The sequence below is a fragment of the Hevea brasiliensis genome, chromosome 2 (assembly GCF_030052815.1).
Source record: "Hevea brasiliensis isolate MT/VB/25A 57/8 chromosome 2, ASM3005281v1, whole genome shotgun sequence".
NCBI lineage: Eukaryota > Viridiplantae > Streptophyta > Magnoliopsida > Malpighiales > Euphorbiaceae > Hevea > Hevea brasiliensis.
In genome coordinates this window covers 121,319,274-121,337,562 of record NC_079494.1, presented here as the reverse complement: position 1 = coordinate 121,337,562, position 18,289 = coordinate 121,319,274, and the positions used below count along the sequence as shown (strand labels likewise).

Genomic DNA, 18,289 nt, shown 5'->3' with positions numbered 1-18,289 from the left:
AATCTACCCTATAGATTTTAATGTAATGAAATATGCAATTAAAAAAAAAGACATACATAAGGGTGTTCAAGTATCAGTTTTGGTTCAAGGTTTTGAAGGAGTGAAATAAGCCCTTTAATGTTAGCTTCAATTTTAGTTTGATTTTAATTTGACTTGTTTCAATCATGTTTCAATCCAATTTAATATTAATTTTGATCAATCCGATTTTGATCAATTTCAATTCTAAACTATAGAATTTTTCTTTAAAAAAAAAAAATCCAAACCATAGATATACAATAATCGACACAAAAGTTTCAATTTTCATATCGAGCAAGCAATATTAACAAATCAAAAATTGCAAGGGCTTAAAGCTAAAAGACATAAAAGTACTTCCAAGGCAATTACGCAAAACATTGATCCAGTCCAGTACCATCAATCACCGTAGCAAATCCTTTAAGCTTTTATAACAACAATAATTCCATGTATACACAGTTGCATAGGCCAGCTCACACCCATCAATGGCTGACTGGTCCAAAAGCATCCCTAAGACAATTGGCGAATATAATGAAATATTCTGAGAACGGAATCTACATTGTCTGCACTCTCCAACACTAAGCAACAAATAGGCGTGAGGAGAGCCAAGTATTTTCATATTTCTAATTTGTGAATGTCCCTAAAATAACAATAAACCAATTGATATCAAAGAACAGCAGAATTACATCTCATAATGGTTATAATCAGTGATGTTGCTCTTGGTTACGCCGTAACATTTTCACCAAGGTCGTCCCTTCCCTCCAAGCCGACGTGCCAATTCAAAATCCTTTTTCACTGAGGCAACATATTAAAAAATATATATCATTCTTTAATGAATTGTTAGCATACATAGCCTATGTAGCAAGACTGCCTGAAAGCGAATTAGACAGAACATAATAATAGGCATGCTATGGCATCAATGGCATGAGATCACCCACATCATCAGGATAAAAAGATTGAGTCTGTTGAATCTATGGTAGATTTCAACCTGCCTACCTGAACTTAAGGCGCATAACATAAAGCTCTCTATTTAGGAGGAGGCATAGTAAAGTAAGACTTTTTTTTAAGGTTTTTCATAGTTTCTAAACTTTCATAATTTTTAATGTTTGGGTGGAAGATATTTTAAAGAGAAAACTTCTTAACCCCTATTTGGCATTGAGTTTCAGAGCCTAAAACTGCTTTTCTAAAATAAAAGCGTCATTTTAGATGCTGTTGAAAAAAAACAGTTTGGAAAAAATTGTATTATTATTTTAGTGTTCTTATGACTATCAAATTTAATTTTTAATTATTTTTTAACACTCTCTAACTAGTATATTTAAAAAAAGTGATTTTCTCAACAGTAATACCAAACAAGCCCTTAATCTACTAATTTGGTGGGTAGGAAAGTTGAGGTTTAAAAAACCCTCCAAAAACGTTACTATAAAAAACTATATACTCTCCCAAACACAATCCATTACTTTAAAAATCTTATTTCAAACAAAGGGTAAATTTCAAATTGTAAAAAGAAACCCCTCAACTTCAATTGGGTGAACATAAAATCCCTTACCCATTATAACTAGTTTCCCATTAATCCTATTGAAGCGCAAAATTTAGAGAAAAAAAAAATGTAAACTGACTATGTTTCTCTCTCCAATCCCACCCATTATCCCTCTCTTTTATCTATCTCCGCCTCTCTCATCTCTCACCCTCACATACACACACTATCTTTCTTTCTCTCTACCTCAAACAATCTCTCTCTCTCTCTCTCTCTCTCTCTCTCTCTCTCTATACCCCTAAATAATATAAATGAATATTTACTCATACCACTAGAGAATCTAAGATGAGAAATAAATAAATAAACATATTTGTTGTTTGCCATTTCAATATCATTTTCTTAGTTTTGAGAAAATCTAATGTGAATCTTATCCCCATATGCAATTTATCCCTACAGATTGAAATTCCAACATTATATATATTCTGTGCTGATAAAAATAGATCAAAGGGGTTTTCAATATAATAAATGGATGAATTCTTTTGTTTCAGGTGTAGAAAAGGAGTGACAGAAGAAAACGCCAGAGTCCTGAGGCCTGATAATTTCTGATAAATTTAAGAGAAAATTCCTTAAGTTTCCTAGAAATTTCAATAAGGTTTAGTAGATATGCCTTATGTGTGTAACAAGTATCAACATTTTTACACATTTATGTGCCTTAAACATAACTTCTGTCTTAACACCCGCCATGCATCCTTTTTTTTAATTTATTTTTTAATTAGTTAGAGAAAGATAAATATTTTCTTAAATACATTTATTTTCACAATCAACATATGAGAAACTCCATCGACTTCATTGCAAAATTGAAGAGCTTTTACGATGTTGAAACAATAGCAACTCAAGCAAAGTTGAGAAGAAAAATGAGATCAAATAATATAATTGATAAAATTCACCAGAAAAGATGTGGCTCATTGCAAAGAGAGAGAAGCTCATGCGCCCATTTGGTGATTGGATTGGCGATGGAAGGAACCTATCCTTGGCATGAAAAGCATAGCCATGGATGGCAAGAGAGAAACAGGAGTGCATGAGAGAGGAGGGAAAAAGGGGATGAGAATAAAGAGGGGGAATGGAGTGGTAAGGAAGAAACATAGAAAGAAAAGAGAGAATGAATAGTTAGGGTTATTTTTATTTGAGAGTGGAAAAGTAATTTCATTCAAAAAAAAAATTGATGCTATGTCAATAGCGTTAACTGGAAGGAGGAAGAAGGGCTTTTATATTCACTTAATTAATGTAGAGGGAGTTTTATATTAGAAATTAAAGTTAGGAGTTTATGTTATGCGTGTTAAGTTCAGATACGATGGAAAAGAGGTGAAGGTTGGAAGCAATAGTTCTGTCAGGTCTAACTTACTTAATGTAACACGCTTTGCATGAATTGCACATAGCATTCCATCTTCAAACAAATGGACCAAAAAATCCTCTGATGCCTACAAGAAGTAGCAAACCAATAACTGAATTCATTTAAACCTATTATGATGCTTTGCATGAATTGTACATAGCATCCCATCTTCAAACAAATGGACCAAAAAATCCTCTGTTGTCATAAGAAATAGCAAACCAACAACTGAATTCATTTAAACCTATTATGAATAGACCAAATCATACTCATATAATATTTCCCTATACTCATTATTGGCATACATGCACCACATAAAGGTAAGCATGCAATACAATACATCTACACAGGCATTGGTGTATCAATTTATGTATTTTGTATGATCTAGACATTTAGCGTACCTCTTGAAGTGCTACTAAAGCTTCAGCTGTCCAACGGTTAACTTCTTGGGAGTATTCAACAGTAATACTCTTTACCTGTAAAAGATAAGAGCCATTGGAACCATCCAATTCAAACTTCACTCTGGTCACATATATTAACCACACAATGCATCCCATGGAGCAACACTAAGTACTGACAAAAACTATATGTAAAATCCCAATTTCATTAATAAACTTCTAATACATTAATTCAATAAAAAGCATAGAAGAGTGAATAAGTATGCAAAGATATTACACCAAAGAAGAGTGGAATTAGATAGACACTGGGTGAAGGGTTTCAAAGTCTGTCAACCCCAATCCTGAATTCCAAATCTCTAGAAAAGTAAAGTTCAGTTTCAAAGTCTGTAAAAGATAAGAGCCAATGGAACCATCTAATTCAAACTTCACTCTAAGCACATATACTAACTACATATAAGTACTAATGAAAACTACATGTAAAATCCCAATTCCATTAATAAGTTTCTAACACATTAATTCAATAAAACACGTACATGAGCAAATAAGTATGCAAAGGTATTGCAACAAAGAAGAGTGGAATTACATACACACTGGGTGAAGGGTTTCAAAGACTGTAAACCCATTTCTGAATCCCAAATCCCTAGTGAAGTTCACTTTTGAAGATTTAATATTTGCGCAATAATATTAATGCCTATTGGCTGCCAGTAATGTAGAAAGTTAGAGTTTGAAACTCCGGTATCCCTCCCCCTTAGTTAATTGCTAATATATCCAAAACAAATTATGATGCCAAATAAGATACATGCACAATTATAGACATGAATGAAAACTCTTAAATTTTGAAACGAACAGTGAGACCAAAATTATGGTGCCATATTGAAAACACAAAATATAAGGCAAAATATATATATATAAAGTGTCTTGTGGTTTGGGTCATTTTCAAGTAGGTTCATGTGGTTTGAATTATGACAACTAAGTACCTTGTGGTTAAGTCTATTAGCCAAAAAAAGGTACAAACACCTTAACTCCGTTAATGGTTGCTGATATGGCACTATTTCTCTGCTTGCCACGTCAACAATCGTATCAGCAGCCATTAACGACGTTAGGGTGTTTGAACTTTTTTCGCTAACAGATTTAACTGTATGATACTAATTTGTAAATACCAAACCACAAGAATGACCTTGAAAATGACTCAAACCACATGGCACTTTTTGTATTTCCCCCTACAATATAAGAAATGGACAAAGAAATAGAGACCCTCTGAAAACATTGAAAGGATAGTTGTATAAAGCACAAATTACTAAATTCACAAGTAAAACACAATACCAAACCTATGAATAATAAATATCAAAGAGCCTTAATGTGATTGTTTGAAAAAACATCCCAAACAAAGTAGTTCAAAGCTTCAGTAAAAAAATCTAGTTTTCCTAAACTAACCATCAATTTTGTTCTATCAGCATGCAAAATTCCAACAAATTTTCATAGAATGAAAGAAATATCACTTGATTTAAGCTGGCATTTGAATGAGCTAAATATTGAGGAAGAATATAAAGAACAACAATGCTTTTTTAGCATTGAACTGCAGACTGTAAGATTCTATGAGAGAGAGAGAGAGAGAAATATTAGGGACACAGCAAGCAACAAAAGAAAACCAAAATTCGCCTTTTGCATGTCTCCATGTCTCTGCATTTATGATAAGTGAATGGGTAATGATAAGGATTAAGAAATAGAAATACATCTTCAAATTTAAACAGTCAATTCAGAATTTAAGAAATAGAAATACATCTTCAAATTTAAACAGTCAATTCAGAATATTTAAGTGCCAGAATATATACTACAATGGGAAAAAAGCTTTAGCAATCACTGTAAAAATATTAGGAACCACCCAAGAGAAATGCATGGATCCAAGTTTTCTTGAATAGAAAAGTTTAACAGTATGACTATCAGATAGAAGTTAAAGCCAAAAAGGAGACAGAACCCCACAATCTGACAAAGGAGTGAACTTTTCTAAAGCCATAAAAGGAGGAGACAGATCTAAATACCTGCACATAACAGGTGGGGGTGGTGTTAGAGAGAGAGAGAGAGAGAGCTTACAAGTCGGATGAAGCTAGCAGCTGGGATCAGCAGCTTCCAAGTCTTCTGGAAGTGGCGAATTTCTCGGAGAGCTACTGTTCCTGGCTTGAAGCGATGCTGTTTCCTCTGCCTTGGTGTTCTTGAAGCTTTAAAACAAACAAATAAATAAATATAAGAAAAGTGGACAAATCCAAGGCTACACAACACCACAATCATCTTCACCAATTTAATCTAAAATAACATACAAATTTGACCCAAAAAAAAATAATGAAAATAAACCTCACTTGATGGAGTATTTCGCTGTGCTCTACTTGCACTTGGTCCTGGGGACCTATTCTGGTAAAAACAAGAAGCAGATAGAATTAAACAATAAGCGAGATAAAATAGAATTTGTAATTTAAGTTCAAGAAAATAAAATTAAACACGATAGAGGTCAATAACTGTTTAATTTAACAGGAGAAGAAAAACTCAGACTGTTGAGTTATTGAAAATATATAGGAAGATAAAACTTATCATTTAAATCTAAAATTTCTAGCTTTATCCAGAATTCAAGGAAATTGATATGTTCATTTAACTAAGCAAACATATAACCGTTAAAAGGATTCCATAATTCTAAATTTCTCTTATTCTTATTTCTCAAAAACCAAATGGAGGAGAAATTTCATTCTACCATGCAAAACAAAGATAATTAATATATAAATTTATAAATGTTAAAAAATAATAAAACATTCAAATCTATAATTTTTCATTTCTAGAGCATTTCACAACTAACTAAGTGTAGCTTATTTGAGTTTTTTCCTAGTTTTTCTTCCGAATTATGAAGCAAAAACACACATACAAACAAATGATTTTTTTTTAGAGGTAGCCACTCAAGCATTTTCTCAGCAACCAAACAGGCAAAGAAACAAAATAGAGAAGCCGAGAGAGTGAGAAAGAAGTACCGACGGCGGCGTTGCTAGTGAAGTTGGTGAGGTAGTTGTTTCAGCTGCAAGAAAATGGAAAGTTAGGGTTTATAAAGAGGGAAAACCAAAATCCTCACCAGATAGAAATAGATGGAGAGAGATCTTACTGGATTTCTTTCGCCTTCGGCCCCGAGGCGCGGAATGTTTGACTCTGGCCATTGAGGGAGCGTGTGAAGGGAGAAAGAGTCCGTTGGAAAGCCCAGATTATCAATTTTGGAGCCAGAGGCTTTCGTCTTTTTTAACTCTTTTTTATATTTATATATTTGCAAACTCTTTTGCCGCTCTGTGATTTTTTGAATTGCCGTCCGTTGCTGAAGCCCAAATTGCTAGAACAGGAAAATGATAATTTGCTAACTGTAATTTCTCATTTTCCTGTGGATGGTAGAACAACATCAAAACGACAATGGAAAGTTTGTTTAAAACAAAAAAAAAAAAGGTTATTTTAAGGCAACATTTGGGACATTCAAAGATCAATATTAATTCGGATAATTTTATTAGAATATGTAAATATTTTTATATAAAAATATAAATATATTATTAATTTAATATTATAATTAAAAAATAAAAAATATTTTTATATAAATATCTTCTTAAAAAATAATTTTTATAAGGAACATTTTTTATATAAATTATTTTTTATGAAATAAATGAGTATTAAAAAAAATAATTTAAAAATATAAAATTATTTTTAAAAAATGTAAGCACTATCTAACTCGATTATATAATTCATCTTACACCCTATGATCATGCCAGTCTAGTTCTAAAACAATGATAAGTGCTATTAGTAGCAGCCATCTTCGCAATGCTTAAACTTGAAAATTCTAGTACTTTTTTTTTTAATCAAGAAAATTCTCATACTCTCTATATCTCAAAAGTGAAAAAAAAAATTCAAAGATAAGAGAAAAAAAAAAAAAAAACCTGCATTACTTTCTTGGAAATCTTGGGTTTAACGTCGCATCCTTAGGAAAACAATATTGAAATTTATAATTTTAAACAGCGGAGAGAACTTAAGAAGTCTTAGTTTACGCAAGCATGGCACTTAAACTATCCCAGTGAAAGTTACATACGGATTTTACACATGTTATATTTCTACAGTCTTAAAAAACTGAACCATATCACACTGGTTTATATAGTTAAATCATGAACAAGTTCTACAAAAGATCCACAAGCCATGAAGAGCTAAGAGAAACATAATCTTATTGGCTGGAAGACCCCAAATCATCCCTTAAATCCTTCGCTTGAATGTCAAGTAAAGCCATAAAATTTTACGTTTCAAGAGCACAGATTGGACAACTCATGAAATAGCCCTACAAATGGCCGGCAAAACGGTTGCTTCTTGTAGAAACACGCCTGCAGACATGCAACTATAACTTTAGGGCTGTGATGGAGTAGGAGATGTTGGGGGCTTGAAATCTGGATACTGCAATATAAAAAGGCCATGCATTTGTTCAGTGCTTAATCAAACAGGAAAAAAATATTGTTCTGAACGGTTACAGAAAACTTTAAAGCATTAGAAATGAGAATTACAGATGCATATGGCGAAAGGGGACTTGGAAACCCAGAAACTGATTCTGCTTCAACTGAATTTATTTGTGGAGCTGGCTCTGAAGCAGGTTCTGACTTCTGTACAGTACTATCAGCAGCAGCAGATTCTGAACTTGGTTCCACAGGTCGAGGGAGTGCCTTACTTGGCCCCACTGTTGGTAGAAGAGCCTTCCCAATTTGCTGAATTTACGAGGTAATTTTCACAGAAAAGTTTTACAGCTATGATTAATAAGCAATGCTATATTATTTAGAAAAAGATTAGTCATTTGGTTACAATATCAAAATAAAAACAAATTACTAGGTTTCAGATATTAAGTTTAGATACCTTTATATCACCAACAAGCTCTTTAGGGGCAACCATGGTGTTCAAGAATTCATCAACCTGCTGCAGAGTTTTCTTACGTTCCTGCCATGGAAAGTAAAAGATCATAGTGAACATGAACCTAGATGTTTTTTGATTTAATGAACAGAGATTTAGAATCAGAAGCATAAGGAAAATTCTCCATCCGACTGCTATTTTTAGGATAAAAATTTTTTTCTATCATCAATCTGAAGGTAATAAAGTTTTCTTCCCCATATTCTGAGAGAATTTTTCTTTTTCCCTAGAATTTACTACTAGTGTTCTATGTGACATCATGTTTTAATTGTTTATGGTAATGGATATAATTTTCTTATCATGACAGTATACGTGAGGGTGAATTTTTGGGTTAACAATTAAAGTTTAACATAACCTAGAGCACATGCAATGAACAAAACAAATCTAATCAAACTTCTAAAATCTACATTATGCAAGATTTTGCTTAAGGAAACAGAATTGTTGAAATGAAAGTCAAGCCTAGAAAGATGCCAGAGACTAACCTCTGCAAACAGGAGTTTCTGACTCACAAACTGAACAATTGCAGCTGAGCCTAATACTTGGAGAATTGTTTCTATCTGGAAAAATATAGGGGAAAAAAAAGAAGAAATCTTGCATTTCTCATCATAAATTTGCTTATTGAAAATTTAAAGAAAAATGAAGGAAAAAAAAAAAGGAGAAAAGACTGAACTGACCTCTGAAAATGCTAACACACCTAAGCCAGCAGCTGCTGCAATCCCAATGGTCAGAGGCAAGGCATCCGAGCCCTCCTGCAAAATTATTTCAGTGCATTTTATGAAATGTTAAATGAAGGGAGGGCACAACTCTACAAGTTAAACATTGACCCATGAATAACATGTTTTGATGGTCGAACATGAAAGAGTTTCAAAATAATCTTATATGAAGTAAGTTAATGCAATTATAACAAAGAAAGAAAAGAAAAGACAATAAGATTTATATCATCTATCATTAGAAATTTATGTACAGAACAACTATATCATCATATATTATAAGCCAGATGCTGATAAATTATTTTGTACTGATGAATATATTCAAGTTATTAGTTCTTGACACTTTGCAGTAACAACATATGTAATGATGCCTTGAGGATTCATCAATGGTTTTCTTGGACCCAATAATGTTTTGAAGTTTCACTAGGGAGACAAGAGATACAACAAGAAAATGTTACATTCCTCCAGAGGATACATTGCCTGATCAAGCTAGCATGTACTTTATCAATAAGGCAAGAAGGCAGTGATTATGTTCAGTAACCACCACGCTATAGACAGGCACTCTTGTCATTTCCTACCAGCATAATCACATTCTTAGGACACCTTCCACTTCCCTAATCTTTCCTCAAGCCTGAAGCATGTTGCATCCCAGACCTTAACAATATTGATCTTCATAACAAAACTATGTACGACAACTTCATATATCATGTGCTCAGCTGAATTTATTTAAGCCTTTCTTTCTTTACTGATCATTTATATCAATCATTTCTTGTCAGTAGAATCAACATAATGTAGGTCCTCTCATCCAGAAAAGATCTAATTTACATCTTAAATTAGGCCCTCTAACCCAAATGCACTATTTGTTATAACATCATCTACTATAATTATCATTGATTATGAGTTAGGAGAAAAAAGACACAAGAATCAGCATCCATAAAAAAGAACCTTAACTGGTATAACAAAGTTAAAATTTTACAATGAAAAAGGAAAGGCGCGTACCCCAAGTGCATTGCTGAGAGTATCTGTCAAATTGCTAAGATCAAGACTCAACCCTTTACTTGGAGGTATCCAAGGAACGCTAGTATTCTGCAAAATCAGAGTTCATCTTAAAATTTCTAGTTATTTCTGTATGAGATGACAAATAAGACTTGCACACACAAAGATTAAATAGAAAACAGGTGACACTAAAAGAATACCATCCATCCCTGTGGTCCATCTGCACCATCTTTTATAGAATAAGCAGCTTTAAATCCGTTTACAGTGACCAACTCTGCAACCAGTTCAGAGTTCGCATTGAATCTGGTTTTCATCATAAATTTCGCAACATTAGTTTATATATGGTAAGTTTAATGTCAAACAACCAAGCAGAAACTCTAATTTGATTATTTTGTGCGTGATAAAATCACAAGGGAAATTTTATTTGCATATGTGCATGCTCACATGAACTGGAATGCAGTGCAGTCATGCATGCATGAGTGAGAGAGACAAAGTGAGAGGTGAAAAGATCAGCAGATATTTCATTTACCAACCTGACTGACCTCCCACTTCTTCTATTCTGCTGTTTTTCTTTCTCATTCTAATAATTTTGCTATTCCTTATATATCTAAATAAGGTTTCTAAGTAACTAAATTCGCTAAAAGGCAGTCATGTTGACAATGAACCAGTTGAAATCCTTAGTTGAGGAAATTAATTATAGTGCTTTGAAATTATAAATAATTCTATCTACGAGGCATCATGATTTAAAAGTATGCTATAACTTAACATACTAATGTGGGTAGTGCTATTTGCCAGCTATGCTTTATCCTTTTGGCTGGGCTTCATCTCCACAGCCTCAAACATCACACTGATGCTCAAGGGCAAATGTAGTGTATCTAAACCAAACAAAGCCAAAGATCTTATACCTGTTTGTATTTTTCAAATCAAATTGCAGATCTTATGTGTACCATTTAGCACATTGTTACTTCTATGAAATTGAACATGGAATTTGATGGAGCAACCCAATAAGAAATTCAATGCAAGAACTAACACAGTTCTCAGTCACAACCAGCCCTCTGAATTCAAGGGGAAAAAAATAAAAGAGACCAAAATCTTTTAAATCTAATTATTTTCTCATTATTAATTGAAATCTAATTCTTGATATGGTAAACTACCTAAATCAGCTCATGAAGAGAGAATTTTCATAAAGCACAAACTAACTGTCTAATTTAAAAATTCTATAAAGGAACTCCCTTATTAATTCACAGCCTAGTTATTATGAGAGGAATCAGTACAACAGAATTCCAAATAGGTCCAAACTCTTACTTATCTAGAATGAACAATGTAGTTTTTTCTGGTTCCTTAAACTTCAAAGACAGCTTCTTCAAGAAACCTGGCTTATCATCACCTTTGTAAGCAATTGACACTGGCTTCTTTTTGAAACCCCTGATATCAGGAGTACCCATTTTTTTCAATTCCACTGGCGCTCTTATATCAAGTAACTGAGCATTTGCATCATCTCCCAATACTGCATAAGCTTTTCTTGCAGACTCAACACCCCATGGCTTGGGTTTCTTTAGAATCTGAGACAAAACCAATGGAACTGCCAAAATTGCAGCACCACCTCCTATAACAGTTGGGTTTTCAGTTGCAAAACTGATAACATTATCAAGAACTCCACTGGCATCAAAATCCGATGCGGGGGTGCTCGTTGACTGTTGTAGTGCTTCCTCATATGTTAAAGCTTTAGCTAACCCAGTGCTAAGAACTGAAGATAAGGCTACTAGACCCCCATGAAAAGTTCTTGATAAGCACTCTTGTATGGTATTAGTATGTGGAGTGGAGCTTAGAGAAGCAGAGTTTGAGAATTTGAGTGATGAAGTAGCAGGGAGGCATAAAAATTTTCCAGGTTCTGTTCTTTTTTCACAAAGAACCGATATTGGGGTCAAACCTGCTGCATTTAGGGCCTCCATGGTATAACTCTTTGTCAAGAGACAAAATCTGGGCTCCTAAGGAAACGAAGAAAAGACCTGAACCAACATAAGGAATGGAGTTCTATGCCGATTTTTGTTTTGGGTGATTGGAAGGGAAGACAGCAGAGGATGACAAGCCTTAGCTTCAGTGGGTGCAATTTGCTGGCGTGCTTGGAGTGGGGGGGAGGTGCTGATATGGCAGGCGAGATTACAAACATTTCCATTCATTGTGTAACACGTGGCAGTGCGATGAGAGTTGGTGATCACATTGGGCTCTAGAAGGTTTGATCATTTTCATTCTGTGAGATTGTGTGGCTGAGAAGCTTTAGAAAAATTTTCAGAAGCCATACATACAGTATAAAAACATTGAGTGCAGCAGTACAGGCCGTTAGATCATTTAACAGAGCCAGCGATTTAAGAATGGAATAAAGCTCATACATATTGTCCAAACTCCTATTCAAGATTTAATTAGGCTCATATTGAGTTTTTTTTATATAAAATATTTAAAATATTTAAAATTCTGATTTTATATAAAATATTTAAAAAACTAATTATTTTAAAAATAAAAATTAATAAAAATAGAAACCCTAAAAATTTAATCCAGCAAAACTAGGAATCACAAAAATTGCGTTTCCTCTGTCAATTTAACCGTGAGAAACTTAAAATCATTTTTGATTCAAACTCTTCCTTCTGTTTTTGTCTATTTGACGCCTCCAAACCCTTATCGCAAGTTAAGCTTCCATGAACTTCATTGCAACTCAAATCACAAAAGAGGAGAATGAAGTAGTAAAGGATTTTGGTGTTTTTCTTATTCTCCCTCACAAAACCAGAAATCAAGAGAAAAAAAAAATCCAAACTTCCAACAGCCATTGATGGCATCCTAGCCACTTGTCAATCAGATAATAAACAATCTCTCCCTAGCTGCCATTTCTGTAGAGAATCGAAGGAGAGTTAAGGAGAGATTCAATTCTCTAACCCAATTGAGGATGGAAAGGAAAATTTTCTTCCATTTCTCACTACTTTATAATTAATTTACAATATTTTTTTAATTAATAAAAAATAAAAAAATTATGTAAATTATAAAAAAAATAGAATAATTATATTTTTCTTCTATTTTAATAATTTATTCAAATAAATAATTTTTTTTTTCATATTACTTAATTTCTCTCCAACTTCCCAAAACAATTAACATCCAAACAAAAGGTTAGGGCTTTTATTTGAATAACTGGATGTAGCTAGTTTTCGGTGCTTGAAAATAGCAAACAGAAATGCTTAGTTTATATATAAAAAAAAAAAAAAAAACAACTCTGTTATAATTTGCTGCAAACCAATTCATATATTTAATTTTAGGTTTACTTGAATGTTTATATTTGATTTTTGAATTTAAAATTACTAATAATAGGTAATTTTTGTATTTATTGAATTTTGATTTTAGAGTGAGTTTAACGTTTAAATTCTGAATAAAAATATTAATAAATAGGACATTTAATTTACTTTCGTCCATTAATAAAATATATAAATATATTTAATAGTTTTTAATGACAGTGAATTTTGATCTTAAATACAACTTTAAACCCAAATAATAAGGTGCAAGTTAAAAAATCTATGTACGCTATTAATCCCAAATTCTCCAACAAAAGCCTGCCAAAGGTAGCCTAAGTTCGCAGTGGCTATTATAATTTATAATCAGATAGAAGACCAATTTCAAGAGTATTCAATATGAAACAAAGTTTCATTCAATTTGTTAATACCATCCATTTAAAATCAAACATAAAGTCATCCAACCATAGAGGAAATCTCTGTTTTAGATTTTAATGATGCCAAATTTCTTATACTTCATCAAAAGTTGCAACTCAATAATTAAACCAAAAATTATTTTATATAAGGTGATCATGGCCAATGGCCAACGAACTCCATTAGATGAAACTGAACTTCAGCAAAATTTTTTACAGTATACAGTTGGAGATGAACGGTACATCCTATAAAGATCTTTTTTAATAACAAAAACAACAAAACTTGCTTCTCACAAAAGATCAAAAAAGCAATCCAAACCTTGCCCAATTTCCCAGATCGAGATGCCCGTTCCCCATATTCGAGCTTCCTCTAGTCGTAGAGAAACTGATGTTAAAGATGGGTAGAACACCGCATGATTTTTATTTTCATCATCAACATAGAGGAAAAAATGCTCTGCACTGCCCTCCTCCCATCGCAAGTCAGGCTTGTGCTTCTCCAATAAAGAGAGGTAATCTCTCCCAATAATAGCTCCCCCACCAGAACCTGAAAGTGTATACTGACTTAAAAATGTCCTCCAAATGCCACTCTTCTAAGTCCTAACTGGAAATCAGTCACAAGCTCAATATGACACTATACATATTTTACTTGGAAAATAATCAAGATCAAGATTGAAATTTTAAGATCTACAGACTATAATTTATCATTAGATTCTCAAGACCAATTTCCCATATTGGTTGTCCTAAAATCTATGGCATTCTGCTATCCTAACTTGAATCCCCTCCAGCCATCTCACAACATTGATTAGACCATACAAAAAGCATAAACCTGCTAAGTTGAAAAGAAAGGGAAAAAGAACCAGGATTTGGCCACCGGTTAAATGGCCCTACTGGTCCCTTCTCCAAACTTATTGAAGTCAACCCCAGAATATTAATTAGCACAACAAATAAAACAAATGCAAAATAATATACCTTCAGAAAGGAGAAAATCATTTCCGTAAAAATTGATGCCAAGAAATATTTTATGGGCTTGGGTCCAGGCATCACTGCCAGTGGTGCCAAGGAGCAGCTGCAGGGTGAAACGGATCCACTTCAAAGGTGCATTTGGACCAGGATTATGAGGACTTGAGAAGTCATAGGTCATGAGTGAGAAACCATCTACAGCATCATTCAAGCTCTGAAGATCCTCTGGGCCAAAGTCATGCACTTGAAGCTTCTCTGAATGTGGTGGCCCTATAACGTAGACCAACTGTAAAGGTTGCTTACTGCTCCTTGCTGAGCTCACAGAGTGCAGTGCATGCCCAAGTTGTTTTATAAACTTCAGGGCCTAAGCTTGCAAACCAAAAAAGATTTGTCAAGAACTAAAAAATTTGAAATACCAGGCATAAAGTTGATGGATTCCTCTCCTAGCAAACAGCCCAAAATTGAATGCATCATACCAAGATATATGAATGGAAAATTTTATGTGTTTCAGAGAGTTATGATGGATATTTTAACCTTTAGATCACATATCAAGCATGAAAAAAAGTATAAAATCCAGTATTTAAAAAAGGAATTGTTTTATGCTAGTCATGTTACCTTATGAATATGACCTACAATTTATTATATACTGGCCACCTAAATAACATTTCTTCAGGTTGTATTAGTACTAAAAAATTTTGATCCTAAGAAAAATAAATATCATAGAAGTCAATATTTACCTTATTCCTCGTATCTGGATCACGCAAGATGCCATAAGCTGCCCACCTTGACCAGGACTCGAGCACAATTCCATCATATTCCATTTCCCTAGTCATAAAGGAAAATCAACAGGCAAAGGATCTTAAGCAAGACCAGATATAATTGTTTCCTTGTTTTCAACATTAATAGCATGAAATATGAGGAAGCTTACTTGCACTCTGATACTATAAGCTCAATAGCTTTATCCCTCAGTTTCTTCTTGATAAGCATCTCTTTTGGAAATGCTTCCAAAACAACTCTAGGTAACACCTACAACCAAAAGGCCTACTTAACATTATAAGAGATCCATGCAGGTTTATTCAAGATCAATAATGAAATTGGGCAAAAACATTAAGCAGGCCAAGTTTTAAGTATTGACAACAAATTCCAACCAGTTGGAACGTAATAGTTTCTAGAGTAGCCCAACCAATGTAATTTATAACACCAAAAAAAGAAAAATCATCTTTTGGCTCTAAAAATGCTCTAATTCCGTATTACCAAAGACAATGTCCATTCACACCAATGATAAGCAAACTAGCCAACTACATTTCCTTCATCCACTTACCAAAGCCACATTCTTTTTTACTTACCAAAGCAAAGAAGAGAAAATGGGTTACATAGCCTTTTTAATTACCAGAGCATCTCCTTTCATTCTAAGCTCTGAGATCCATCCTTTATCAGCATTATGCCTCCCTTGCAGTGTTAAGTCGGTGCCTTGGCTGGCAACAGAAAGAATAAAGATGAACTCATACAGTGGAAATAGTAACATAAAATCAGCTCTTAATTTCTAAATTTGACACAAATACAGGAACTTCAATTAGGTACTTGAAAATTTGTGGCATACCTCCTCAGATCATACCAGACAGGCGATAAATGCGTAAACTTGTTCGTGAACCTCTTTGCCATTTCATACCCTTTAGAATTCCTACAATGTTTAGTAGAATTCATCGTCATCCTTATCATTTCATACAAGCTCATAGTTTCAAACGAATTAGCATCTATTAAGCAAGCTTCAATAAGCTTTATTTAACTGAAATGAGATTCATTAGCGAAGACCTTACCAGGGAGTAATGTATGCTAGTACTGGATATGTATACTGCCGGTGAGATGCATTATTTGAAACCTTTGAATTCTTCTGAAATATTTGAGAACTTCACAATTTTAGACTGACAGCAAAAGAATTTGAACCAGAAAAAAAAAAAAAATTCTCCCTCTCAAGGACGAATTAAGGCCAATATAACAGCCGTGATCAAGGAAGGAACTGCTTACACTGAGGATTTCTTGGTAATTCAAATCAGTTTTAACACGCCCTTCTTGGTGTGCATGTGATTCCGTTCTGTACGTATTTGGAACATATTTGATACAGTATACCAGTACGGAGACGGCGGGAATTACGATGAAGAAGGAGACGAAAATGGTGATGAGCTTGCGATCTGAAGCTGCTGACTCGCTGAATTGGTCCACTTGAGTGGACGTGTCGCCGCGGGCTTGACGGCGACCTGAACTCTGCACGACTCGGCGGTCGCGCCTTTTCGCCATTTACTTTCTCGGACGGCGATGAAGAGAGAGAAACAGTAGTACAGCAGTCGTCGAGGGTCGAGCCTGCCAAGTCTGAGTAGGAGATTTCACTGAAACCGCAAGCCGCTTTCCCCGGCAAGCAAATGGGTCGCATTAAAACGCAGCCGTTTCACGCATTCAACGTGACCGTTCTATCCTTGGTTTTGTACAAAAGTACAGTCAAGTCCCATGCAAGTAAGAAGTCAAAAATACACAGGCAACTACTAGCTTCAGCATCCACTTCAAATTAGTATCGAAGATAAGGAAGGTTCTGGTGAATCAACCTGATAGAAAATTAAGTCTCTTAGGCAATGGGGGAAGTACAGAAGAGAAATGGGTCTTCAGAGAAAGCGTCGATTTATTGCTTTGTTGAATAAATCCCCTGCTGCGTTTGAAATTATGGAAGAAGGGGTGTTTTCATTGCAATTAAAATTGACGCCTGAGGCAGAAAGACTTTAACTGGAGAAGTTGAAGCTCAGAAATGAGATGGAGGATTTGCTGGTTGTTAAGTTGAGGAAATTGTCGATGGTGTCATTGGAAAAACAGATTTTATTGGAAAAAAAATAACTCATTTCAGGACTGATCTTTGATTAACTATGGAATTTCGCGGCACAATCTATCATCGATACCCACATTATTTTTGAGTTGTTGCAACTGAGAGGGGGCCTGCACTAGAATTAACTCATTGAGAGCCAAAGCTTGCAGTATCTGCTGCTGAATTATCAGGAGAGGGGAATAGGGCTAGAGAGCCAGAAGAGAAAGATCTACCCGTTGGTAGACCACCAAAATCTTCAAAGGAATAGGTGAAGCTGCCTAAGGGTCTATAGCTTCTAAGAGTGAAATGAGAATGATCTATAATTTCCGAGACATTCCTTTTATATCCCCTTATTCCGACTTTTACCATTTGAGATCAGGTACACCAAAGAAGGAAAAGCATGCTTGTGGGGTTGTTCATGAGATTTTGAGTCTCACTGTAGAGAACAGGATCCTCGTGGATCCCCTTTATCATTTTCAGAGGAGTTTAGATTTTCTCAGCAGCTGACAGGGATGCTAATAAGGCACCCTGATGTGTTACAGGGTCTGAACGAGGTGAGGAAATTATAAGTAATAGGAAGGTAAGAAAAGTTAATGGTTCGGAGGGTTATAATAAAAAAAAATCTCATGTTTATGAAACGGTGAATTAAAGAAAAGATGAGAGAAAATAATGTACATTTATGATCTTTCAAATAACTAAACATAAAATATTCTGTGGTCTGTTACTTCAATTGTTAAACCATTCTTTGATCTTCATGAAATTTGTGCCGTGTCTAGAAGTGTGATTCACCTCATGACATGTAACCTAAAACTGTAATAATGTGGCAAGACGTAGCTCGTACTATGATTCTCTGTTTCACTGGATAA

General features: G+C 34.2%; 3 protein-coding genes and 1 pseudogene across 3 annotated transcripts; 1 reads left to right on the top strand and 3 right to left on the bottom strand.

Annotated features, from left to right (window-relative positions):
• Positions 1–417: 417 nt before the first annotated feature.
• LOC110652247 (histone H3-like centromeric protein CENH3) lies at positions 418–6,720 on the bottom strand. Its single transcript, XM_021807837.2, has 7 exons — positions 6,411–6,720; positions 6,283–6,326; positions 5,626–5,677; positions 5,363–5,487; positions 3,275–3,349; positions 2,889–2,964; positions 418–807 (listed from the first exon to the last, which is right to left on the bottom strand). The coding sequence occupies exons 1-7, from the start codon at positions 6,460–6,462 to the stop codon at positions 752–754; spliced, it is 480 nt and encodes a 159-aa protein (XP_021663529.2). The 5' UTR covers positions 6,463–6,720; the 3' UTR covers positions 418–751.
• A 543-nt stretch (positions 6,721–7,263) lies between these two features.
• LOC110652615 (rhodanese-like domain-containing protein 4, chloroplastic) lies at positions 7,264–12,135 on the bottom strand. Its single transcript, XM_058141275.1, has 8 exons — positions 11,236–12,135; positions 10,131–10,233; positions 9,934–10,020; positions 8,899–8,973; positions 8,707–8,781; positions 8,174–8,254; positions 7,831–8,028; positions 7,264–7,723 (listed from the first exon to the last, which is right to left on the bottom strand). Exons 1-8 carry the CDS (start codon positions 11,880–11,882, stop codon positions 7,676–7,678), a joined length of 1,314 nt encoding a protein of 437 aa, XP_057997258.1. The 5' UTR covers positions 11,883–12,135; the 3' UTR covers positions 7,264–7,675.
• Positions 12,136–13,742: 1,607 nt separating this feature from the next.
• On the bottom strand, positions 13,743–17,186 carry LOC110652528 (uncharacterized). The gene is made up of 8 exons (XM_021808167.2): positions 16,601–17,186; positions 16,393–16,466; positions 16,176–16,256; positions 15,966–16,050; positions 15,504–15,601; positions 15,313–15,400; positions 14,585–14,939; positions 13,743–14,159 (listed from the first exon to the last, which is right to left on the bottom strand). The coding sequence occupies exons 1-8, from the start codon at positions 16,868–16,870 to the stop codon at positions 13,906–13,908; spliced, it is 1,305 nt and encodes a 434-aa protein (XP_021663859.2). The 5' UTR covers positions 16,871–17,186; the 3' UTR covers positions 13,743–13,905.
• On the top strand, positions 16,993–18,289 carry LOC110653821 (protein WHAT'S THIS FACTOR 1 homolog, chloroplastic-like; annotated as a pseudogene).